A 25,743-nucleotide genomic window follows, 5' to 3' on the forward strand; every position below is an offset into this window, starting at 1 on the left:
AAAAAAAAAAAAAAAAAAAAAAAAAAAAGCAGCGACCCCTTCGGGTCGGGGGCTCGTACGGCAGCTCCGCGTCCATCGGAGCGAGCTCGCGTCTCACACGGCAGCGGAGAACCATTCGTGGCCGTAACAATAATCAAAGTTCCAAAAAGCCTGTGACGTCTCGTGACGTGTCCTGCGGGGTCGTTTCACGGTGAACAAGGGGAAAGTGGCGCAAACAGCCCCGCGCGGCTCGTCGCCCTTCGGCCACGCTGACACTTGAAAACCCCGCCGACGCCGACGCCGCCGCCCGGACACTTCGCGACCTTCAGCTCGTTTGAAAAGTGACGCATAAAAAGCCGCTTCTTACGCGACCACGCCACCAACCCCTCGCCCCGTCCTCTGGAAAAGTTGCCCGATTTAACTGCTTCTATTTAAAGTTGAATAAATTCAGCGGTGCTGAAAGGTTCGACTCTTTTTTTTTTTTTTTTTTAAGACTCGATTCCCGACGAGTCGCTCAAGTTAAAAAAAATAAATAAAAATATTAAAACAAAACAAAGAGTCGTTCGTTTGTTTCGTCCGTGGCGAGCGAGGGAGAAACGGGGGTCAGAAGAGTTGAGTTTTTGGGGCGACGAGTTGGGAAGGACCTTCTCACGGGAATCGTGCACCGTCGTTGCCCTTGCGTGCCGGGGAGCCACCCGCCCGAGTCGTTCGCTATGGGCGAATCGTTCGCGGGTCCGCGGCGGCGCACCGAAAGTCCTGTTTAAATCTGTTCCCCGTGTTGCGTCAGCGCAGTTGTTCGCGTCACTCCGACCAAAACCATTTGCACTGAGAACGTCGCCGTTAAATGCGTTCCCGCCGAGTACTTTGCCTTTGAAATAGTTCGATTTTGAATCGCTACCATTGCGGCGGTCAGGGTGCCAAGTCCGGCTCGCCGTCAGCGGCGCTCAACAAGCGCCTACTCTCGGTGCTATGTCACCCGAAAGCCTCACACAGCGTTCGGGCGCAACGACTACGGTGTAAAACGTCCAGGCGCTCGTGTGGGAAAAACAAGCGCAAATAACGCAGATAAAGAAAAAGCATCTTACGAGCGGAGCGGAGCGGAGCGCGTGCGTCGCAGCAGCGGCGAAGGGCGGGCTTCTGCGTCACCTTGATGACGTCACGGGCCCTACCTGTCCGCGGTCCAACTTGGAAGGAGCCGCCCGGGCCGCCACCGGCATCCCATGATACAAAAACCCGCAGCGGAAGCACCCGGGCGACCGCATTGATCGGGCCTTATTGGCCGAGGTGTGTTTGCGCATACATGGAATTGAGCGACTCTCGGTTCGCACAGAAGGCGCAGCACAATGTAAACAGAAGACAAACCAAACTATAAGAAACATTCACACAGAGGATCCGGGCAGGATCCGTAATAAACAGTATTATAATGTGATATTGTTCATACATTGAGTATTTGATGTTAAGCTCTCAAACCTCTTTTGTTTGTATTTTTTTTTAATATTATAATTGCTATTACTGCCATTAATGTTTATTTTTATTATTATTATTATTATTATTATTATTTTTGCATCGGCAATGGGTGAGGATTGGGTGGGAGGGGACCCGGTGGAAAATACCAAAATACTATATGGGGGACAATTATTCTCATATGCAGTAATTTTTTTAATTATTTTTTTTATGTTTTTGTACACCTAATGTTCCTCCCAATAAAAAATATTGTTTAAAAAAAACAATGCAATATGAATAATAAGTACAACATTTTTTGAATATTTTTCTTCGGGTTTCTTCAAACAGAGAAATCGATTTGAACGCCTTGACGTAACCGCCGGTGAAGGCCAAATGGGTGTGGGTGAACTGCAATATACACAGATCAGCCACAACATTAAAACCCACAAATAATAACAACTAATGTTGTGTAACTCCCCCTTGTGCCGCCAAAACAGCTCTGACCCGTCGTGGCGTGGACTCCGCAAGACCTCTGAAGGTGTCCTGTGGCAACTGGCACCAAGATGTTAGCAGAAGATCCTTTAAATCACGGCCCCCACCAGGCCACCTTCTTCCATTGCTCCATGGTCCAGTTCTGACGCTCACGTGTCCATTGTAGGCGCTTCCGGCGGTGGTCAGGGGTCAGCATGGACACTCTGACCGGTCTGTGGCTACGCAGCCCCATATGCAGCAAGCTGTGATGCACTGTGTGTTCTGTCACCTTTCTATCATCGCAGCATTAACTTTTTTTACCGCAATTTGTGCTGCAGTAGCTCTTCTGTGGGATCGGACCAGACGGGCTAGACTTCACTCCTCATGTGCATCAATGAGCCCATGGGCAGCCATGACCCTGTCGCCAGTTCACCGGTTGTCCTTCCTTGGACCTCTTTTGGTAGGTACTAACCACTGCATACGGGAAACACCCCACAAGACCTGCTGTTTTAGAGATGCTCTGACCCAGTCGTCGAGCCATCGCAAGTTGGTCCTTGTCAAAGTCGCTCAGATCCGTACGCTTGCCCATTTTTCCTGCTTCCAACACATCAACTTCAACAACTGACTGTTCACTGACAGGTGCCATTGTAACAAGGTGAGCAATATTATTCACTTCACCTGTCACTGGTTTTAATGTTGTGGCTGATCAATGTATAGTATTATATATATATATATATATATATATATATATATATATATGATTGATTTCGGCATTTTGGATGATCAAGGGACTTTTCATGAAGGAAAATAAAGTATTTTTAATGACTGTAGATTGTAATCTATGAAATCTTATCCAAATGAAACGCCTGCCTATATTAGCCTGTTCATTGAAAGTTTTTAAATGTGGAATTTATAATGCTTTGTAACTCTGATATGCTCTGAATCCTGGAGGGTGTGCTTATCCCCACCTCCCTGTAAAGGAAGTGCTTGCGAGGGACGTAATTCTCTCAATAACAACTTGTGAAGCTGTTCAAGTGAATTTGGCCGTAGGTGACTTTTTAGAGACAAATTGTAAGTACTGGACTTCCCCACAAATCCGTGATGTGCACCACCCATTTCATAAGAATCAACTTTGTGGTTTGTAGTCAGCACGGTTTGGATCTTAACCCTTGTTCCTAAATAAAAAACAAAGTCATTGTTTTATTTTGAAAATGTTTAATCTAATTTCAAAAACAAGGGTTGCCATTTGCAGAATCCCAAAGATCCAATATAGACAAAACAGTACAGATATATTTGTTGCAAGAGTCATGGACTCAACAACAAAATGAAAAAAGCAACCACATTTCATTGGCTTACAAAAATAGAAAAACATCAAAACAGGAGTAATTCAGAAATCTTGTGCAAAAGCGAAACCGGTGATTGGACAAAGATTTCCGCAATAATACTTTCCTTTTTTAAAAGAGTGCAAACCACGTTAACTGTCCTTGCACTGACACTGACGGCAATCGGCGCGTTCCTAGGTGAGCCACTTCTCTATGCAGCTGCTGAACACTGTGTAGTTGGAGTGCCAGGAGGTGTGTCGGACTCCCGCGTGCACACACACCGACACGTCACCGCGAGCGTCCAAGGTCTTCAGCCCAAACGTATCTTGGATGTAATACTTGTGAAGAGAGAAAAATAGAGAAAGAGATAAAGAGAGAGCGGATCCAACATATTCGTATGTAAAGCTATTATCTGCTCTTTCAAGAGAAGTGAGCCAGCAATGATAAACGCCACTACAAATGAAGTAGTGAAAATGAGGAGTGAAAATACTTACTTCCTGGTTTCTCATCCCGATGATAGTTTCGTTGCTGTTGTAGAATCCAAAGTGACTGTGTGGACCATGAGGAATAATAGAAGGTGTCAAGACACTGTCCTTCGCAATAGGCCTGCTTTGGAATTTGAAATAAGCACCTGGACTGCCACGGCGTGATGACGCCGTCGTCTGGTCCACCAATCAGCACGAGCTTCCTGATGCGAAGAAAGTTTCTCCTCCAAACTGGAAATAACACACACACACACACACACACACACACACACACACACACACACACACACACACACACACACACACACACACACACACACACACACACACACTTATTTTCAGGTTCATCTCTCTGGTTCACTGTTTCTGGTTTATTCCATTAGTTATCGTATATGTTTGTATTGTTTTTCCGGTTATTTTCTATGTTATAGTTACTGTTTATCATTAGATGTCGTGTATATTGGCATATTTTATGGTGTACAGTTAACCATTTTAAGGTTTTATTGTATATTTTCACATTCTTCCATTTTACATTTTTACTCCATTGCATTATTTTTTATCATTGTCTATTTTTTGATGTGAGCTGTTGTGACACGGCAATTTTTTTGTTTGCAATCTCTTTTGGCACCTTTCATCAGACTGTGCGGTTCATTCATGAACGCTAGGAAGGTGCTGCGCTGTAGGTAGAGCTCTCTGTGGTGGGGGTCTGAGAAAAAAAAAACATACAAAAAAAAAACCCCACAAGAAAGGAGCAATGAAGCAGCTTACAGTCAGTCACCTGTAGAGCAGAGTGACACAGAGTAAAACACCCCGGTGCTGTTATACTGTGCACGTGAACCACCAGTCGCCCCTTACTCACCATTCCAGTAGTCACAAATAGACACTTTCTGTCCGTATCTGTTGTAGCAGATGCGAAATACGGTCTTCTTTACGTGCTCAGGAAACAGCCATCGCAGATAGCTCGTGTCTTACGGAGAGAGGAGATATTTTACGGATGGTAATTATAGGCGTGTGATCGCCCTAGAGAAAAGCACAAAGATATTTGCAAGAATCCAATACGATCATTTATCAGTCGTCCGGAAAAAAAATACTGGATATGATCCCAGATTTCTCTTGGTGAGAAAGAGAGAGCTTAGCAAATCAATGTGATGAACCTCAGTTTGATTCTTTAAGATCTGATTTTTTTTTTATATAAAAACACCTATTGTGGCTTTAACTGTTATTATTGTGATGCATGCATATTTTTCTTGATAATTTTCCAAACAAATCACTCATCCATGTTCATGTTGACCGTCTTTTAGAGAGAACAAACTGGAGGTCCATTCTTTCCTATGGAGGGTGGGATTCCGTTCGAGGCTCGGGGATACGTTCACATTTTCCAACTCACGCTCCAAGTTTTGGTTCAACACTACGACCAGAAGTTACGTCAGTCAAATTATTATTATTTTTTTTTGGAACTGGGCTTAAAACTAAGTTAATAAGTTAATTTACATAAAATAATGATGTTATTAACGTTAAAGTTGCATGTCACCATATTCATGAATAAAACATTTCTTTTCTTCTCAGTGAGTTGTCTGTTTTTTTTTCTTCGCACTTTGCACAAATGATATAAGATATAAACATTAATATGGGAACTCTCATTCATGGAAAATGAATGAGAGTTCCCTGTCATACTGGAAATAAAACAGGGCCGCCCATTTTCCCTGGCATACAGTATTTACTGATAACAAACTCGGATGCTGCAGTTCGTTCGGCGGCCGCAATTCAGTGTGGATCCGGCTGAGCTGGCTGAGAAAAAACATTTTATTTTATTTTTTATTTTTGACAGCGTCACTTGCGCAGGGCAGACCCCGACCCCACCTCTGCCACTGCGGGACCCTTCTGTCCCCGTCAGTGGAACAGTTTGACGCGTGTTTCACGCCTGGTTTGAATGGGACTGTGTGTGAGATTTACTCCGGCTATCAAACAGACGGTGTAAGCAAGGGCCCGTGAGGAGACGGGGGCCCGGCTTCGCTGCCGTGACACGGAGGGAATCTGTCTGACCTCCGTACTGGCCGGCCTGGGGCGAGGAGAGGGCGATGAAGGAGTGGACGTTATGGTCTGGGATCGTGTACAGCAAGGCTCTGCATACCAGGCCCCCTGAGAGACACAGCAGACAGCGTGTCAAGGCAGATGCAGAAAGCGAATAAAGAATTTTGTCAAAGCACCATTTTTTTTTTTTGCTGAATATTACTAATACTAGAGCATTGATCAAATGAATTACTCTAATGTGAGGAAACAGAACAATATTCACCACTGAGAGTATGAGTTACTTTTAAAACACCTATGATCTTTCTCTTCAGTTATAGCAGCCTTCACAGAAGAGTACATAGCCTTTGCATACATTAAACACTGGAATTAAACTCAAATGTTAATCAGGAGAATTACAACTACATTTTAATGAAATTTAAAATGATAAGCGAGTAAAACCTTGGTCGAGACTGATGGGTCTGGGTCAAGTCTGCAGTGTTCAATAACAGTTGATTACAAATGAACAGGCTAGGAGAAATATTATTAAGTTCAAATAAAAAAAATGGATCAATTACAGAATGACTGACTAGTTGTAATTACTTCCAGCCCTGGAATTAATGTTGTGACAGATACGCCATAACACCATCCAGTAGGATATTTATACAATATAATACATAATAAGGTGTTATAGTATATAGTAGAATATGATATTATATAATTCTTGTTACTTGATTGCCAGATGTCCCACCGTGTGTGTCTGTGTGTGTGTGTGTGCGTGTGTGCGTGTGTGCGTGTGTGTATGTGTCCTCTTTCCATACTGTTAAATTGGTATTTTGTGAATGTTTTTAAATTGCTCCCTCACATTAAAGAGCACAGAGCTTCTCCTTGAGAAGATATTTCACAGCGGTATAAATAGGAAAGTGACACTTACCTTGGTTTGCTAGATATTATGAAATGAGATTTCAAATTCTTTAGAAATACCCCCCTGTTGCGATCTTGGCCCCTCTCTATGTGTGTGTGTGTGTGTGTGTGTGTGTGTGTGTGTGTGTGTGTGTGTGTGCGTGCGTGCGTGCGTGCGTGCATGCGTGCGTGCGTGTGTGTGTTAGACCTTGTGAGAAGCATAAGAAGTGGACACCATCAGTGGCCTTCTGCATAATAGGATCAATGGCCCTCCTGAATCCCCAAACCTGCCTCCACATTGGTTCCAGGCTGTAAAGGTTATTATACAGGTCAACTACAGTCACCTCTGTGCCGGGATGAACCTGGAGATATAGAAAAGTTATCATCAGATCAAAAGAGGAGAATTACAACTACGTTTTAATGAAATTTAAAATAATAAGCGAGTAAATCCTTGATCGAGACTGATGGGTCTTGGTCAACAGTTGATAACAAATGAACAGGCTAGGAGAAATATTCTTAAGTTCAAATGAAAAAATGGATCAATTACGCTGGCCATGTGGTCACATTCTTGGGAATTTCAAGCGTTAGGGTGAGGAATAGAAAGTGATACACGAAAAGGAGATCTCTGAAAATGGTCAGAGTCTTGGTTCACTATAATTGGTTTCACTTCGCAAACTGTTCGTAGATGAAAAAAATAATGATCTGTTATAATGATTCATTAAGTTAAAAAAGGAGAGTTATGGCCAAATAATTATTCACATAAATAACAAACTGGCAACGATGGTGAACGTTCTTCACCTGAAGAGATGAAACAGATCACTACTGATAGCTGTTTATTCTACTTAATTTAGAAGGCATACAAATATAGCACTGGGTTCCTATCAATAAAAAAACCCAACACATTTAATTAAAATAAATTGTATATAAAAGAGAAAAACTTCTTGATAACAAATAATAAAGTACACCTACGCAGGCCTAAAGTTGGAAAATGAAAAGGTGCCCTGCCAAAAGTCATTTAAAAAAAATGACTTTTCTCGAACGAAAGACAAACAAGTCAAACAAAACATCTCTGCGACGTGATCTCCGTGTGCCGCCTACCTTAGTAATGTAAGCGGACAGCGTTTTAAATTGCCTCGGTCCGTCGAAAAGGCCATGCACTATAATGACAGGTTTATAGGGTTTAAAGGCCTGATCCCTCCCCGCCACGCAGCTCGCACACCCCAGCAGCAGCAGCAGCGGCAGCAGCGGCAGCGGCAGCGGCAGCGGCAGGGCGCTTCCCCTGCTCCAACGGGTCTCCATCACCTCCGGCTGCGTGCGGCTCTCTGGCAGCAGCAGCAGGGTGGATGCTATCTTATCATCTCCTCCCAGAAGGACAGAGGTCCCGCAGCTGATGAATGATCGACTCCTTTTGTTCACTGTATCTGTGGAATAACTCGTAGACACAGCGGGGAACTTCCTGCTTCCTTATCGCCGCTACTCAGGCACGTGCTTAAACTTAAGATGTACACACATCTACTGTGTCGTGGGTTTTTTTTTGTTTCTTTGTTTGTTCTGATGTTTTGTTGTTGTTGTTGTTGTTGTTGTTTGTTTGGGGTTTTTTTTTTGGGGGGGGGGGTTAATTATTTACTCATAGACCCAAATTTTCATATTACAAGCCTACCCCGCTTTAAAATCGAACCGAATTCACTCATCAATCTACTAAATAAAAGGAATGCGGTTTATTTACAAAACACCATTCAAAATATGAATAAATATCTAACTATGAAGGGAGGAATTATCTGTTAAAGGAGCGATAGGCAACCTTTTTGCTCTGACCTATCATTAGGAAGATGACGCTGATTCCAAGGTGTAATGGCTTACGGAACAGTGACACCATCGGCGTTTAGATTGTTTCCCTACAAGCCTCCACATCACTTTCCATGCTTTTTTAGCCAGAAAAACCGCAGCTCCCCCGTTTACTTGGATTTATTTACAGGTCAGTCTTGCCCGCTCCAAGATGGCGGCGACGTTGACGTATCGCAGCGACGCGCCGAAGCAGTCAACGCGGCGCCTTCGGATGTATCTATGATTGTGCAACCAAAATTAATAAAATGTGACAAAAATTGTAAAAAAAAAAAAAATGTCATTTTACCTCTTAAATGAACATGCTTCTTCCTCCTCTCTTAATTTCAAAGTGGTGTTGATCGTTTGCGCGGAGCGCTCTGAGCGGTCGCAAAGCAATCCGGTTGTCTTTGCGACAGTGGCGCAAAAGTTGTCCGTCGCGCCGTTTTCCGACGCCAAGCGGGTGCGTCTTCTTTCCTTCGGTTGGGAAACCTGCGCAAACTTTCGCGCAAAAGTCCCACTCAAAGTACGCCCCGCGTCCCTCGAGAGCGAGGTTCGAGGCAGTGGGACAAGCAAACGCGACGCGCAAGACCAGCTCAAATGCATTTTCTTTCCTACATTACATTACATTACATTACATTTCATTTAGCAGATTAAACATAACAAACATGTGACATAATGGATATAGACAGGTGTACTCCTTCAGAAGAATTTTTCCCACAGGGAGTGCACCTTGTTGTGTTTGTTATGTGGTCTCGGTTTGATGAATGAGAACTCTATAAATTAGAGGCAATAAAAAGGTACAAATGAGCCACCGGTTGAGCGACACCCGTTATTTTCCATCTGGCCGCTGGGTGGCAGTAAAGACTTTTTTTTTTTGTTTGTTTTTTAACGGCTATAACATTTGGGAGGCGGAAATGGCGACTGACCGTTTCCGGGTTCAGCGTGCGTATTCCGTGCACGTTATCGAAACATGCCGCGGTACTTTCAGTTCTTCTCCTGTTTTGTGTTGGACCGAAGACATTGATAGGATACTGAACGGAACAGGTCGGTGGCCGCAGAACGAGCGTTTCGCAGGACCGCCTTCTACCATTTAATTACAACTGTTCGGGTCCTCGTCCCGCAGAGCGTGCGACGAGGAAGCTCCCGTTGTTTGTTATTGTTTTTCGAGCGCGGTGTTCCCTGGCAGCAACCGCAGCATTGTACCTTCCCGCAATAGAAGCCGGTCAGGTCTAACCTGTAGCTCGAATTCCTCGTTGTCTTTCTAGTCACATCCAATAAATATAACCCAAGATTACTTTTTGAGAGACTGAACACACTTCTCTATATTGTATACATTCTGTATATTGTATGTATATATATATATTTTTTAATGTTGTGCTTTTTTTATGCAAGACAAATGAAAGTGTCTTCTTCTTCTTCTTCTTCTTCTTTTGGCTGCTCCCAAGTGTTATTGACCGGATAAACTGATTCTGACAACGTGTCGATGTGTTTACAGACAGTCAACATGGCCAATCTGGAGCAGTGGGTGAATGACCGTCTCCATGACGTCCTCGGCCTGAGTGACCGATATGTGGCCCAGTTCATGATTGGCACAGCGCGGAGATCCTTAGGCCATCAGGACTTTGTGGCCCGCCTTAAGCAGACAGGCACCATCGACATCGACCAAAATGTGATCTCCTTTGCGCAAGAGCTCTATGACAAGGTGAAGGCGCTTTTTTTTTCGTGCAATAATGCTTCGTCATTTGACCTCTATGGTCTGTTATCAGTTACCATAACATGTAAGACTTTCAATTTGTATCCCATAAGAAACAGCCATCCAATATATGTGCTTCTCTTTATGCTTTTTCCATGGTTTGTGTCGGAATCCGCCTTTATGATTCAGATTTATGATGATTTGGAAAGAATGTAATATCAGTGTTTTTTTCCAGAGAGCCGCATATCCGTAACCTCTTTTACCTCTTTCGTCTTGCATTAGATTCCACGCAAGCAAGTAGTCGAGAAGCCAGCCAGAGCGGTTGAACGCCAGGCCATAGAGATGGATAGAAAGAACAGGACCTACACCTTGCTGGAGGACCCAGACAGCGACGGTGACACAGTTGCGGAGGAAGAAAGAGGGAAGAAGAAGAGTAAGAAGGGAAACAAGAGGAAGCACATCAGACGGAAAAAGGAGAGTGAGTCATCAGGTGAAGAGGAACCACCAAAGAGGTATACCACGGTGTAACAGGTTTTCCTCTGTGATATTTTCATTATCCTCACTTAATTCTTTCATAATTAAAGGAACTTAATGGTTTCAAGTTGAGTTGTCGCCTATATTTTATATGATCCCTTGACCATTTTAGAGTTCTAATATTGTCTGTTGATCGATCTGGTGAGAAACGTAACTTAAAATGATCTCTCGGCCCTGCTGACAAACAGCTATTTAATTTTGTCACATTTTGCATTTATTAAAGCAATGGCACTTCCACCTTTTTTCAAAATACAGAAAAACTAGATACCTCTACTGCAGATAAAACACCTATAAATATCTGTAAAAATGTGTTTCAGAATAAAACTCTGTGTGTGTGTGTGTGTGTGTGTGTATATATATATATATATATATATATATATATGTGTGTGTGTGTGTATATATATATATATATATATATATATATATACTTATATTGATTGTAATCCCGCCTATCTGTACAGCCAAAGTATTCCACGTGTCAACGTTTAAAGGAGTGTCACAGGCCTGCATTTCAGAATAATTGCTAATAATCATTTGTGTTTTGTTTTTTATTTTAATTTTATTTAATTAGAGGGGATTTAGAGAAAGATGAAAAAAAATCCACAAATAAAGAAGTGGAGGAAGAAGAGGAGTGGGAGAAAGAGGAGCGAGAACGACTGCAGGACATTGAAGAGAGAGATGCGTTTGCAGAGCGTGTCAAACTAAAAGACAAAGAGAAGACACGCAACATTGCTGAGAGGACTGATAAAAAGGTGACCAGGATAACAACACCTCTGTCACATTCAGCATGTTTCCAATGCTGTCGGAGTTGATACACAAAACGGCGTTGTCTGACAGCTTCAATGCTTTTCCCTCCAGGCTTACGAAGATGCTCAAAAGAGGCTTAAGCTGAATGAAGAAGATCAGAGGAAAATGGTGAGTTTCTCAATCCAAATGCTGGTGTCACACAGCGTTCATTTTTAATTTATCTATTGGAGCATTTGTATGTATAGCTTTATCATCCGTACCGCCTACTTCACAAGGACACACAAATCAATTTTGCACTGTCAATTCCTTGTGTGACTGGTGCCTGAGGCTAGTTCCATTACTAACAGTAAATAATAATGAATATTTCCCCACAAAAAGTAATTGCCTGTAGCTTTAACAAAAATCATATCATCAATGTGTGATGGATCTCTAATCCCTGTTCCCATCACCCTAGTTGCCGGAGTTGAGGAAGCGTTCCCGCTGGGAGTATCTGCAGAAGCGAGAGTCGGAGAAGCTGGAGGACCTGGAGGCAGAGATCGCAGACGATGAGTACCTGTTCTCCACGGACGACCTGACGGAGAGGGAGAGGAAAGACCTGGAGTACAAGCGCACCATCCGTGACTTGGCCAAGGATTACAAAGCGGCCGGGGCCAAAGTGAACGAGGAGAGGAAGAACCGATACTACATGCCAGAGGAGAAGAGGAGTAAGGTATGGAGGGGGGAGTGAGGGGGTGAAGCTGTAAGTCCTGCGAGAGTCCCTCTGGTCATATGAAATATCATAGATAATTTGAAGAAGAACTAATAATAATCAAAATTATATTTAAGTTATTGTGACTACCTTTTATAGTGTGTGTGTGTGTGTGTGTGTATATATATATATATATATATATATATATATATATATATATATATATATATATATATAAAGGTGTAAAACTATGTTTTCGAGGTGTATGTGAAAATAGAATCGAAACTCAAGCTGCTGAGGGTTGAGTGACACGCTGTCCACTACATTCCCTGATACAGTGGTACCTCGACTTACAACTGTAATTTGTTCTATAAGAACGGTCGTATGCTAAAACAGTCGTATGTCGAAGCAATTTTTCCCATATAAATTGTGAAAATAAACAAAATACACAGCACAAACACAGTAAATATGAAAAAAATATCGATAAGCCACGAACTACGTGCACACACCATGTAGGCTGCCTGCTGACTGACTGCTGACTGGCCGCCGACGTGCCAACTGCAAATTTCCACGGTCGTATCTTGGAGCAGTCGGTCGCAAGTCGATACAAATTGTCGCGACTATCGCTGCTCGTATCTTGGATTAGTCCTAAGTAGATGCAGTTGTAAGTCGAGGTACCACTGTATAATGCTAACTACTTACTTCCCCGCTAAAAGGCAACAGATGCCAGTTTTTACTATTAATCATGCAGTGATATCTAGCACTTCCATAGTCATGACATTTCACTGCATATATGTATGACCGTATGTATATGTATGTGACAAGTAATCTCTTGAACTTGAAAGCCTCATCACACCTTTGAACATCTGGAGTGCCTGATCGTGACCAACCTAAACGCAATTAATTTGGCATGACCGCGGGTTGTATAAGTGTTGGTCTACAAATGTTAGAAATATTGAACCATCTATGAATGCGTTGAGTTTCCATCGCATGGGTGGAGGAAAATTTCATAAGTTTACATTCAAATGTTTAATATAAAATAAATTGCCTTGCTCATGTATTGGATTTTTTGTCACAATATTATAACCATATATTACAAATGTGGCATCAAAGGAGCAAAAAGGCTATTCAATTGTAAATCGCAATTCAATTTCATGATTGTAACCGCCCTTTGCATAAGATTAGATGAACCTGTTCTAAATGTTATGTTGGCATTATTTATTTATTTTGTCATCTCTGCTCATTTTTTTAAAATATATTTTACCTTGACACCCACTTTCCACCACACCAAACAGGAAGTGCCTCAGCGGGATCTGGAGCTGGAAGAGCCACCTATGGAGCTGGGTGGAGAGCAAGGGCGCTGGGAGGAGGAGAGGCTGAAAACGGCCTCTCTCAGCTTCGGGGCCAAGAGGGAGCGGGAGAGCGGGATGAAGGCGGAGAGGGAGAAGTACCAGCTCATCCTGGAGGAAGAAGAGATGATCAGCTTTGTCAGCAGTGCTGTCACCATGAAGGGAACCCTGTCGGAAAAGGTCAGTCTGTGCTCCTCACTGTCACTTTACCCTTTGGAAATATGTTATTTTCCATTTTTTCTGAATAGACCAGGTACCATCCTTGTAGTTTGCCAATGACCATCCAACTGCACACTATAGAAGAATAACTGACCTTGAGACAAATAAAACCTTGCATCTCCTCCAGGAGCAGGAGGCCCCCGCGCCGTCTCAGGCCGAGCTGAAGAAACAATCTCTCCAGGAAGTCAGGCGCAGCCTACCTGTCTTTCCCTATCGAGGGGATCTGCTCGCCGCCATCAAGGAGCACCAGATCCTTGTCATCGAGGGGGAGACAGGATCCGGCAAGACCACCCAGATCCCACAGTACCTGATGGAGGATGTACGTTACCAGTCTGGTTAAGATGGAGAATGTTTCATTGACCATATCAAGGAACAATATGTTTGCATACATTTGGGGTTGCAGTGTTTAATAATGAAATAATCGAATGATCGTTTCTTAATATTAATTGATTACATCTGGAAAAAAACTCCACATTTCACAATTGTCACAGATGCCTGCAGCAAGGGCTGGACACACATTTTGGAGTGTTTTGCTTTTGCCAGTACTGTGAGGTGCTACCTGGCTGTTTGTCTCTCAGGGTTACACCAATGGAGGCATGAAGATCGGGTGCACGCAGCCTCGCAGGGTGGCAGCCATGTCCGTGGCGGCCCGAGTGGCCCAGGAAGTGGACGTCAAGCTGGGGAATGAGGTGAGGCCACGTAAAACTGGCGGTGATTTCATTGTTAGAAGTGAGGGCTTCTTTTTGTCTGCCACACGGGATGTTATTTCCTCCATGGGTTCCATCACCAATGTTATGATTCAATGCAACACGTTAGATGCGATACATTTTGTTCAGCAAGATAATTTCCCACCGGCAGATGGCGATCATTGAAGCATAAATCAAATTTAGTAAGGTGAATTGTCAGTGTTACTTTCAAAGGATCACAATTTCCCCGCAGCCGCTCATCCAAACCTAACCTAGCTAGGCTTCATACAATTTTGCCGTAGTTATGTAAATGACACAGAAGGCATTGTTTTCTTTTGGGGTTTTTTTTTTTTCTTGTTAATCCATAACTCACTTTTGTCTGGTCTGACTTCCTCCAGGTGGGCTACAGCATCCGCTTTGAGGACTGCACGTCAGAGCGGACGGTGCTGAAGTACATGACAGATGGAATGTTACTGCGAGAGTTCCTCACCGAGCCAGACCTCGCCAGCTACAGGTAAGACAGGTAGCTAGAGACAAAGTGTGAAACGCAGAACACAGAAAGCGCTCCACATGCAGTAAAACTCAACATTCAAGAATCTTGACATGTTTGTGCCGTAGGGTTGCCAGTTTAGTCAGCTGAGTTTTGTTGATGTAATGTTCTGGCCCTAGGCATTTGGGTAGGGTAGTTCATACCTGGCAACCTCCAACCCACTAGGAGCTTCACAGCTCATAAGGGAGAGAGCCACTCTCGCCCTCTCTGCTTAGAGCTGTTTTGAGCCCCTTACACACATAGTTCTGGTAAGTCACAGGGATAATCTTTTCGGCACCACGAATGAGTTTAACTATTCACACATGCACCTACACTCTGGGAAATTTCACCGCAGGGTTTCATGAGACCCTCCTGTCTATTTACGCACCAACGTCCCCAGCGGAAAAGAAGTATCAGAGAATTGGTGGCGTTTTTGTTTATTTCTCCCCCACATAGCAGTGTTAGGCGCCGGTTCCCTACTCCCGTGCCAGTTTTCCTGGGGTTAATTTCATTAAATTAAATCAAATTTTTTCAACTTTGTTTCCTACTTGTATAAAATGAATTTTGTAAACACAACTGCGTTAAGGAATTGTTCCGTTCCGTGGCTTTCCGTTGCTATGGGACTTGAGTGAAAACTAGATGTTTTTGTCTAAATACTTGACTTGTAAATAATAAATCTTGCACTTCTGTAATGGAGACCGCATTTGCCACATAACATTACGTTCTTTACGCGCGTACCCCCTCCCCCCTAGATAGAATTTTTTTAAATACCCAGTCCTACATTGCCATTTACTACCCTAGATTTAGCTAAATATAATTTTTTTTTTGTGTGTAAAAGAGGAAAAAAAAAAACAAAAAAAACCCCGCCCTCTCCGTCTCCCTAGTGTTGTCATTATAGACGAGGCTCACGAGAGGACGCTCCATACAGACATCCTGTTTGGGCTGATTAAGGACATCGCCCGCTTCAGACCCGACCTGAAAGTGCTGGTGGCCAGCGCCACCCTGGACACCGAGCGCTTCTCCTGTTTCTTCGACGACGCCCCTGTCTTCAGGATTCCGGGCAGGAGGTTCCCTGTTGACATTTACTACACCAAGGTGGGAACCAGGGGAGACCGTCTGGGTCGGGGTTTCTTTTAAAGACGATGGCAATGAGCAGGTTGTTGGGTGTGATCCGATTTACTGCCTTCTGGTACAACTCCTGCGTGAGTTAGTTTTCTATCATTTTCTTTTGAGATTTTGGTGTTTGTACAGCCGCGGCTGCCCAGCATCTCTCTCCTTGTTAAATAAAGGTGAAATAAAAGATGAAAGGTACAATATTTGATTTCTGCCGCTCGAGGGCTCTCAATCAAACAATAAAAAAGACTGAGTTTGATGGCGTCTGAAGTAGCGTGGGTTCAAGATAAGATTAGATAAACCTTTATTAGGCCAACAACGGGGATATTTACATCGTTCCAGCAGCAAAAAGGGGACAGCAGAGAATAGAGTGCATATCAAGGTACACACTATAAACAATATAAAATATATAGAGGGAATTTTTGTCTTAATTTATCACGTGTGCGCTTTACAGTGACAGCTACGAGCAAACGGCAATACATAATTGAGCTCAATCAGAAAATAGTTTGTAGAGTAATAGTAGAGCAATTTAAGCAATAGTGCAATACAGTGGCTAGCTATCATTAGCTCATTGATGCCTCATTGACTGCTTTGGCCTGTTGCTGCAATACGTCAACATAAAAAAAAAGTTGTTTTTTTCTACTCCACGTATATCATAAGCCCTTGAATATAAAAACGACTCTTCGTTAAGAAAATTAAACAGGTTAAGAAATGTAAACGTTATAGCGCTTTTCATCCAGAAAAAACACAGCTCCCCCATTTCATTGTATTTGTTTACAAGCCAGTCTTGCCCTGTCCAATATGAGGTGACGTTGACCTACGATCCAAAGGCCAATGCGGCGTAAAGGGGACACGACACCATTGACGGGCGGCCTAATGAAATGGACCCATTTTAAAATAACGGATTTCTTTGGTTGTTGAAAATATTTGGGATAATGTTAGTACGCAATTTTAGAAAATATAAAAGATAGGTCTAGTCGTTTTTAGACATTTTAATGCGGAAAAGTTACATATTGTACCTTTAAGTGATTTAAAGATGCCTGTTGTTGATGATTGATGTTTGTTACAATAATATAATTTTATGGTCTCAAGTCATTGCATGAATTTGTTAAAATAATCACCCCTGGCATGGGACTATGGCTGCCCACTGCTCCTACTGGTTAGAATGGGTTAAATGCAGAAGACTATTTCCTGGTTTGTACAAACACATCTCGGCCAATAATCACTTGGAACATTTTGCATGAACCCAAACGGTGGAAGTGATTCTTCTTCTGCGTAATGTCACTGTTGCATTATCCAGTTTTTGTTATTGTCCAGGCTCCGGAGGCAGACTATCTGGAGGCGTGTGTCGTGTCCGTGCTGCAGATCCACGTCACCCAGGCTCCCGGCGACGTCCTGGTCTTCCTCACTGGACAGGTACTGTGGGCACACAGAAGCTTTCAGGTCTTTTCAATGTTCACTAGCAACACACAGATTTGTATCTAGGAATGCAAAGGTCCGTGTGAGAAATATATCTCAAATATACAATTTTGAGTAAGATTGAAAGAGCAACATCATGCATGTAAAATGATAAATAAAAGCCATTTATTTTTATTTTTTTCTGAGGTTCTGCGCTTGTGGAATTATGTTAATTGTCGCTATTTTTGATTAGTTGTGAATCATAATGCAGAAATTTCTAGTCTTAACTCCATGTTGTTCAGTAAAGTAATTGAACAGATTCATGTTTGGAATCAATATCCATAACGGAAAAGTTGTATCAGTACTTCCCGGTTACAGAGGCATTACGGTCATCCATTACTACTACGACGTGGATACTCAGTCATTACTGTTCCTAATACCACTACACCGTCTAATGATTGACCTGTGGAGCAACCAGGTAAACGTCAGAAAGGGGATGAAATTCTGTTCCGTTCCTCGATCTACAAATGTAACCATACAGGAGGAAATTGAGGCTTGCTGTGAGCTGCTCCAGGAGCGATGCAGGCGCCTCGGGTCAAAGATCTCCGAGCTGCTAGTCCTGCCCATCTACGCCAACTTGCCGTCCGACATGCAGGCCAAGATCTTTAATCCCACGCCGCCTGGCGCCCGCAAGGTGAGGCCAGGAGGGCATTTCTCAAAACAGAAAGACAGTTATTTGTTTAAATGCACAAGGGGGAGTTTTCTGCTACTTATGAATTTGTATCCATGTTTGTTAATGCATCTTTCTAACAGATAAGGAAGACAGCCGTTTGTACATCTGTGAATCCTTAAATGATAATCCTTGACCAGTTGGATAGATGAATGACTATAAATAATATGAGTGTGATAAGTGACCATATATAGTAATAAGTATAATGGTAATAAGTGACCATATTGATTTTATGTACCACTAGAGGGTGCTGTAGTACACATGGAGATTTCTGACTCCCAGTTGTTCTGCATTGTCATTATTATCAAGACATTGATCCCTTTGTTCCCACACTTATGCAATGCTTGCTCACGTTATCTCCCGGCACTGTGCTCACTCCGAGGTGGTGGTGGCCACCAACATAGCGGAGACCTCGCTGACCATAGATGGCATCATCTACGTTATCGACCCTGGTTTCTGCAAACAGAAGAGCTACAACGCCCGTACTGGCATGGAGTCGCTGATCGTCACGCCCTGTTCTCGGGTAGAACAAGGGTTTTTATTTGTACTTCTTGTCAAACTGACTTAAACAGTTTGACGAATGAAGTATTTAAGCCTCAGTTTAATTAGATATGATGCTTTAAGTGGATTCAGTTGAAATGTAAATGACTGGGAGGGATAAAGTAATAAGGGAAATATGAACAAGAAATAGAAATGTAACCCACGATAAACCCATGTCACCCTTTTATTTGGACACTATAGATATGTTTTTTTTAATTTATTCTACCTTTATTTAGTCTCAGTGAGGTTAAGAATCTTTGACATGAGAGACCTGGCCAAAAAGCAGCAGGTAATGAAATGTAATACACAACATAAAACAAGACATAAGAGGTATAGTGCATCGGTATAAAACAACATTTACACCTTGAAACGGGGAGATATTTTGTATAAAGGAAAATCATGGAGGTAAAACAATAGCAATCTCCTAAAACCCATAGTTTTAGGAGATTGCTTAAGGATTGTTTTAGGAGATTAGCTTTGAACCTATTCAAAGAGGAAATGTAATTTTGATATTTCAGATGGAATTCTTGTGATTGCAGTGTAATGCAGACACTGATAAATTGATGGATTTCCACCTTCAGGTTCTGTCTTTTTTTTTTACATTTGTTTTTGGGGGGGGTCTCATTAGGCCTCCGCCAATCAGAGGGCGGGACGTGCGGGCAGAGTGGATGCGGGGAAGTGCTTCCGCCTGTACACAGCCTGGGCCTTTAAGCACGAGATGGAGGAGACCACAGTGCCAGAGATCCAGAGGACCAACCTGGGAAATGTAGTCCTGCTGCTCAAGAGTCTAGGTGAGAGGGGAAGAGGCTCAGGGTGGAGCCCCAGTCCAGATGGAATTCCTGATAACCTAAAAATTCTATTTTCCTTGTTCTTATCGCTGTTTGTTCTTACCGTTGTTGGTGATTAGTTCAGTGCACATTGGTCAGGTTCCCTGCAACTTGTCAATAGGCCAACTCTAATAATGCTGTGCCTTTAAATTCAATCAAACCCCAGCTCAGTCGCATAGGACACCAGCTGTTTGATGTAATTTCTGTATTTTTTCATTTTTTTTTATCCAGATTACTGACAAATGTTACATGACAGGCCACATGTTTGAGGTGCTCTTTATTTAATCTCACAAGTCTATACATTAATCATATAAAATAAACTAGGTTCAAAGATCCTACTGATCATTGTCAGATTTATTTACTTTTCCTTTTTTTGCTGTGGAAAAAAGAAAATGTCACAATCTTATCATGGCCAAAATAAATATTGGAAGAAAATAAATGATGCCACCAGTAACCAGGAAATCAAAGAAAACGCAAAATGATGTAAACTTGAATGGTCTTGAGTTGGGGGCATTAGTAAGAAAATGACTTCTATATTAACGAAAATCTCAATATCATAGATGAAAAACATTATATTCACTGTCAGTCATATTCACTGTTGATTACCTTGTCTTTTTTGGAAAGTATCTGAATTTAGATGGAACGCTGCTATACAAACTAGCAGTTGTATAGTTGTATGAAAGCAGTTGTATGAAAGTATGTATATGTATGTGACGAATAAACCACTTGAATCTTGAATCTATAGCAACAGGTCCCAAAAGGTGTTCACCTCATATGACCAGTTGAACAGAAAGTTGTCAAAGGTTTACTCATTTATCTTGTTTCTTGTAGGCATCAATGACCTCATTCACTTTGACTTCATGGACCCTCCCCCACATGAGACCCTGGTTCTGGCCCTGGAGCAGCTGTACGCCCTGGGAGCGCTAAACCACATGGGGGAGCTCACTAAGGTACTGGTTGGGATAGGTTTGCTATTTTTCAAGCCAGATAACAATTTCAATTCATCATTAATAAATGAATGCTTTACTATTGAGCAACTTATTGCTCTGCGGCAGCTACTCACTGTGCTTAAATGCAGTCCAATCGGGCCGATGTTGACCTTAAAATATGTGAAATCACCTATGAACCCTTAATCCTTAAAGTCCTTAAGTGGAAGTACTTAATTACTTTATACCGCTGCACTATAGCAGATCTTTTCCTGTCTCCTCACACATAGAGTACATACCTTGCATGCAGAGACACTTTTGCACAGCCTGTTCCTCACATTTGTTCAGCACCTTGTTTTCCTCCACACCTGATTGGATGTCAGATTTTGGACATGATGCAATTTTTAGATGCAGCTTTATCATTGGTACCACCTACTTCTGGGGGAAATAAATAAATAAATAAACAAATAAAAATTGTACTGCAAATTCCTGGTGTGACTGCCAAAGTCAAGATTGAAGAGGTTTATTTGTCACATACAAAGACATACAATCATACATATATGCAGTGAAGAAAGTCATATTAACGGCTCTCATACAATGGTTTGGATGTGTTCATAGTCACACTGAATTTGTACACGTGAAAATCCACAAAATGTATGGGGTGTGTGTTTCAAGATACTGTTGTTTTGGGTACTTCTTCATACATACTATAATATACATTTAAATGTGAAAACAAACTCTGTGTGTGTGTGTGTGTGTGTGTGTGTGTGTGTGTGTGTGTGTGTGTGTGTGTGTGTGTGTGTGTGTGTGTGTGTGTGTGTGTGTGTGTGTGTGTGTGTGTGTGTGTGTGTGTTTCAGCTGGGCCGCAAGATGGCTGAGCTGCCAGTGGACCCCATGCTTAGCAAGATGATCCTGGCATCTGACCAGTGAGTCACATGGCCTTTGTAGTTTTTAAAGGAAAGCTACATGCATCATTCAATATGAAGTTCAATGATAAAGGGGCGTATTTAACCAAACTCAAATCAATAAAAATCTAACCGCAGGGACAGCAGTATTTCCAGTTGAACACAAGTTATTAAAATCTCTGTCTGATTGGCTCAAATTAATGCCAAATGACCTTTGCTCTGACTTGGACCTTGACAGATACAGCCATTGCAGTAACCTGTCTGGTTGCTCTTTCAATTGCCTTAGTCTTTACATTCAAAATTGGTGATTTATTGGATGTGTTCATCAAAAGCAAATACGAATAACATTTATCAATCTTTGTCAAGAAAACCTCCAATACGATTAAGCAAAGTCACAGAGTTAAATAAGAATATATATACAGGTCTTGAGTACTCCATCACGTATCTTGTCTGCTATCTTGTTCCCAGATATAAATGTTCAGAGGAGGTGCTGACCATAGCGGCCATGCTCTCTGTGAACAACTCCATATTCTACCGGCCCAAAGACAAAATGGTGCACGCAGACAACGCCAGGATGAACTTTGTGGTGCCAGGTGGAGATCACATGGTGCTGCTGAACGTTTACACACAGGTAGTAGGAAAGCACGGTCGCTGGTGATTTTTTATATATATATATATATATATATATAACATTTATTTACCCCCCCCCCCCCCCCCCCTACAAAAATAAGAATAATAAACAAATTGCCCCAGGTCTGATTGTCTGTCAAAAAGCAGTTCTCCAAAACGCCAATGTCTCCATGTGTAATGGAGACATTGGAGTGGGAGTCATTACTTTAAATAAAGCAAAATAAAAACATTGTATTTTGTTTTAGATGTATTTTATTTTACTCAATTCCTTATTGAATCAAACAAAAAAAGCACTGCATAACCGGGACACCCCCCCGTCAGCTTGCACCACAGATAGAATTGGTGGAAAACACTGTATTTGTATCGGGGATATTCCCTAATGATGAAGATATTCTTATCGGTGAACCCCTAAATATATAATATAATGTACATGATACACAATCCGAACCGCATATAAACGTTTATAATAAAATGGTTATAAATATAATGTAGCAATACCATACTATTGCCCCATAAACATTTTAATGTTGTAATTTAAATCCAGTATCTACCTGTATGATATTAGATGTAATTTCCGATTAACTTAAAGTTGCACTCTGCTATGTGTTCAGTGGCTGGAGAGCGGTTACTCCACCCACTGGTGCTATGAGAACTTCATCCAGTTCCGCTCCATGAGGCGTGCACGGGACGTACGCGACCAGCTGGAAGGACTGATGAGCCGGATCGAGGTCGAGGTGGTCAGCGCCCAAGGAGACGGCATTCCCATCCGCAAGGTCAGTGTCCCCTCTGAGCCAGTCCTCTATCCGCTACATCAGTACGCTACACCACCCTGAGGCAGTCATATTGAACCATGGAAAAATTAGACCTGGTCAGGGGCGGGCGATATGTCATCATTTAGAATAATAATAATAACTCTTTCATATCTGAAGCTGGATCTGTGTTTCTGCAGAGGGTGCACCCCTGAACCGCTTAAGATAAGAGTGCGTTTTATTTATTTTCTTTGTGGAACGTGCCTTCAAAGACCAGTGCAGTTGAATTACACTTGAGTTGGTCCTTGAGCGTTTCCCCACACGTTTTCCCTCCGAAGTTTTTATTATTCTCAGCACCCCGTCAGAACAACATTTTGTGGCAGTGATATTTCACACCAAATCCAAATGATCTCGATGAGACCCTTCACTTCCAGCAGTGCGGTAAGGTTTGCCGCTAGGCCTTTGCCCAGAGTTCAACTTGAATGAACTTTGTGAGATATTGATGTACTATCAACAGAGAGGAACTTGTTTGGCCCATAATAACAAGCCACTGCCAAACTAAATGGAGCACGATGGCTTGTAGGGGCAATAGACAACTTTTCAGCTCCCCCCCCCCCCCCCCCCTAGATTTTCCAAGTGGTGTTATTGTTTGTGCTGCTGTCACAAAGACAACAGGATTGCTTTACGTTTTCCTCAGAGCGATCTGTGGAAATGATCAACACCACTTTGGAAATAAGAAGTTCACTGAAGAGGTCAATTGAAATTGTCACAATTTTAGTTTAATTTATTCGAGTTGCGCAATCATAGACATATAAAGACATAGATGCTGCATTGACTCATTTGGCTCGATGCTGCGATACTTCAACTTCGCCGCCATATTGGAGAGGGCAAGGCTGGCCTGTAAACAAATACAAGTTAATGGGGAAGCTGTGGTTTTTCTGGATAAAAAGCACTCTAACGTTAACCTTTCTCAACCAATTTCAATGAGTCGTTTTTATATTCAAGCCAACCAACCAATCGAAATGCCAATGGTGTCATTATTCTTTAGCCTTTAAGCTGTGCAATCAACATTAACTTCATGATGATAAGTGAAAGCAAAAAAAGTTGTCTATTGCTCCTTTAAATCACAGAAATAAATCTGATTTTCTCAAGGCACTCCCAGTATGCGGTTATCAGGAAATAAACGTGTCCCAGAATGTAAACGGTGACAACAAGAACAGCAAGCTCCAACCAAAACTGGTTTTCTATGACCAGGTTGTGTGTTTGTACTTCAATGGAAAGAATGCAGGGTGTTCTGATCGTGCGTTAAACTCAAAACCCGCCTTCACAGTTGCAAGTTGCTGTACATTGTTTCCTATGTTGTGCTGCTGAACGACCAGGCGGTGACGGCGGGGTACTTCTACCACACGGCTCGGCTAAGCAAAGGCGGCTACAAGACGGTGAAGCACCAGCAGACTGTGTACGTTCACCCCAACAGCTCTCTGTTCGAGGAGCAGCCGCGCTGGCTCATCTACCACGAGCTTGTCTTCACCACCAAGGAGTTCATGAGACAGGTCTGTCCAGGCAACGCTGTGCACAAGCACCACACAAAGCGTGCGCACGCACACACACACACACACACACACACACACACACACACACACACGCACACACCCCGATCAGCCACAACATTAAAACCACCACTTACAGTATAACAACTAATATTGTGTAGCTCCCTCTCCTGCCGCCAAAACATCTTGGTCTTGTGGAGTCCTGTGGTATCTGGCACCAAGACGTTGGCAGCGGATCCTTTAAGTCCTGTAAGTTGTGGGGTGCGGCCCCCGTGGATCAGGCTTGTTGTTCCAGCACATCCCACAGATGCTCCATCGGATCGGACCCTAACCATCCACATGATGTAGTAGGAAACGGAAAAGGCTAGACTTTACTCTCTATGAGCATCAATGAGCTCATGAGTGTCCATGACCCTGTCGCAGGTTCACCGGTTGTCCTTCGTTGGACCACTTTTGGTAGGTACCCCCCCCCCCCCCCCCTTGTCAAAAAACAACAACATTAACTACTAAATGCAACCCGACAAACTTGAATGCGCCGACCCAGGAATTGGTTTATGGCATCCGGGAATATCCCCAGCAATAAACTATGATAAGAAAAGCATGTCAGATATTATAGATGGCTTATTGATGCATAGAAGCATATTAGATGTCTCTAACAGAGCAAATGGGTTCATTTCTCCATCATTATGTCCCAAGCTGTACTTTTAAAAGTAAAGGATCAGATCTGTGCTCTGCGTCAGCCGCTACCGGTTTAGCGTTTCCCCCCGGAGTGTTTGGAGTCAGGGGGTCATGGTGGTGGAGGAAGCGTTTTGTCGTCGCTTTGCCTCAGCGTCACGTGCTCTGCCCGACACAAACAGGGACAAACAGGAACAGACAGCAGCATTGTTAGGAGTGAATAGTCATAGGTTTCCTGTTAACCCAATAGAAAGATCCTAATGATAAATCGACTTATCTTCTTTCGGGGGGGGGGCGGCAGGCGGCAGGCAATGTTATGGCACTACAACGCGGAAGCATGACTCAAACTTCTGTACAATCTTGTTTCCCTGTCAATGTTTATACTGAAGTTTGTTTTTTGTTTTTTTAGTTTTTTTGGGGACTGATAACCAAATCTGCCCCCCCCCAGGTGATCGAGATAGAGAGCGGCTGGCTGCTGGAAGTGGCTCCACACTACTACAAGAACAAGGAGCTGGAGGACAGCAGCAGCAGGAAGATGCCCCGCAAACAGGGCAAGACCAAAGAGGAGCTGGGCTGAGGGGACAGCCCCAGGGAGGGAGGGAGGGAGGGAGGGAGGATAATTATAAATAAACTTTTACAGCCGGTTGTTTTTGTCCTGTAATAATTGTAAACTGGAATTACTGTTCAAGTCACACTTGTTTCCGGCAAGGACATCAAGATTAAAACAAAGGAACATGAAGAAAACACAACATTTGGAACACAAAGAAGCAAGCAAAAATGAACAAATTAAATCGTAAAAAAAAAAAAAAAAGCCCCCCAAA

At 42.7% G+C, this 25,743-nt stretch overlaps 2 protein-coding genes across 2 annotated transcripts; one reads left to right on the forward strand and one right to left on the reverse strand.

Moving 5' to 3' along the window:
• Nucleotides 1-3,409: 3,409 nt before the first annotated feature.
• On the reverse strand, nucleotides 3,410-8,486 carry LOC307233468 (lysosomal thioesterase PPT2-A-like; the record flags this gene model as incomplete). Its single annotated transcript, XM_080004804.1, has 10 exons — nucleotides 3,410-3,553; nucleotides 3,710-3,764; nucleotides 3,847-3,931; nucleotides 4,329-4,406; nucleotides 4,560-4,667; nucleotides 5,744-5,839; nucleotides 6,819-6,972; nucleotides 7,709-7,798; nucleotides 7,913-8,031; nucleotides 8,426-8,486. The coding sequence occupies 10 exons, from the start codon at nucleotides 8,484-8,486 to the stop codon at nucleotides 3,410-3,412; spliced, it is 990 nt and encodes a 329-aa protein (XP_079860930.1).
• A 910-nt stretch (nucleotides 8,487-9,396) lies between these two features.
• dhx16 (DEAH (Asp-Glu-Ala-His) box polypeptide 16) lies at nucleotides 9,397-25,506 on the forward strand. The gene is made up of 21 exons (XM_080005067.1): nucleotides 9,397-9,478; nucleotides 9,930-10,136; nucleotides 10,410-10,639; nucleotides 11,233-11,413; nucleotides 11,520-11,576; nucleotides 11,863-12,117; nucleotides 13,392-13,625; nucleotides 13,792-13,983; nucleotides 14,243-14,353; nucleotides 14,749-14,864; nucleotides 15,764-15,974; nucleotides 17,310-17,408; nucleotides 17,932-18,084; nucleotides 18,503-18,643; nucleotides 19,289-19,451; nucleotides 20,319-20,437; nucleotides 21,272-21,339; nucleotides 21,787-21,949; nucleotides 22,560-22,721; nucleotides 24,077-24,250; nucleotides 25,371-25,506. The coding sequence occupies exons 2-21, from the start codon at nucleotides 9,939-9,941 to the stop codon at nucleotides 25,497-25,499; spliced, it is 3,156 nt and encodes a 1,051-aa protein (XP_079861193.1). The 5' UTR covers nucleotides 9,397-9,478; nucleotides 9,930-9,938; the 3' UTR covers nucleotides 25,500-25,506.
• The last annotated feature ends 237 nt before the right edge of the window (nucleotides 25,507-25,743 follow it).

Source organism: Zeus faber (genome assembly GCF_960531495.2).
Source record: "Zeus faber genome assembly, chromosome: 8".
In the NCBI taxonomy this organism is placed as follows: Eukaryota; Metazoa; Chordata; class Actinopteri; order Zeiformes; family Zeidae; genus Zeus; species Zeus faber.

Bases quoted from the DNA above. Each gene is read 5' to 3' on its own strand.
- dhx16 (XM_080005067.1), top strand. From the start codon at position 9,939: ATGGCCAATCTGGAGCAGTGGGTGAATGACCGTCTCCATGACGTCCTC. The intron at 10,640-11,232 runs GTATACCACGGT...TTATTTAATTAG, and splicing joins GAAGAGGAACCACCAAAGAG to AGGGGATTTAGAGAAAGATG. The intron at 24,251-25,370 runs GTCTGTCCAGGC...GCCCCCCCCCAG, and splicing joins CCAAGGAGTTCATGAGACAG to GTGATCGAGATAGAGAGCGG.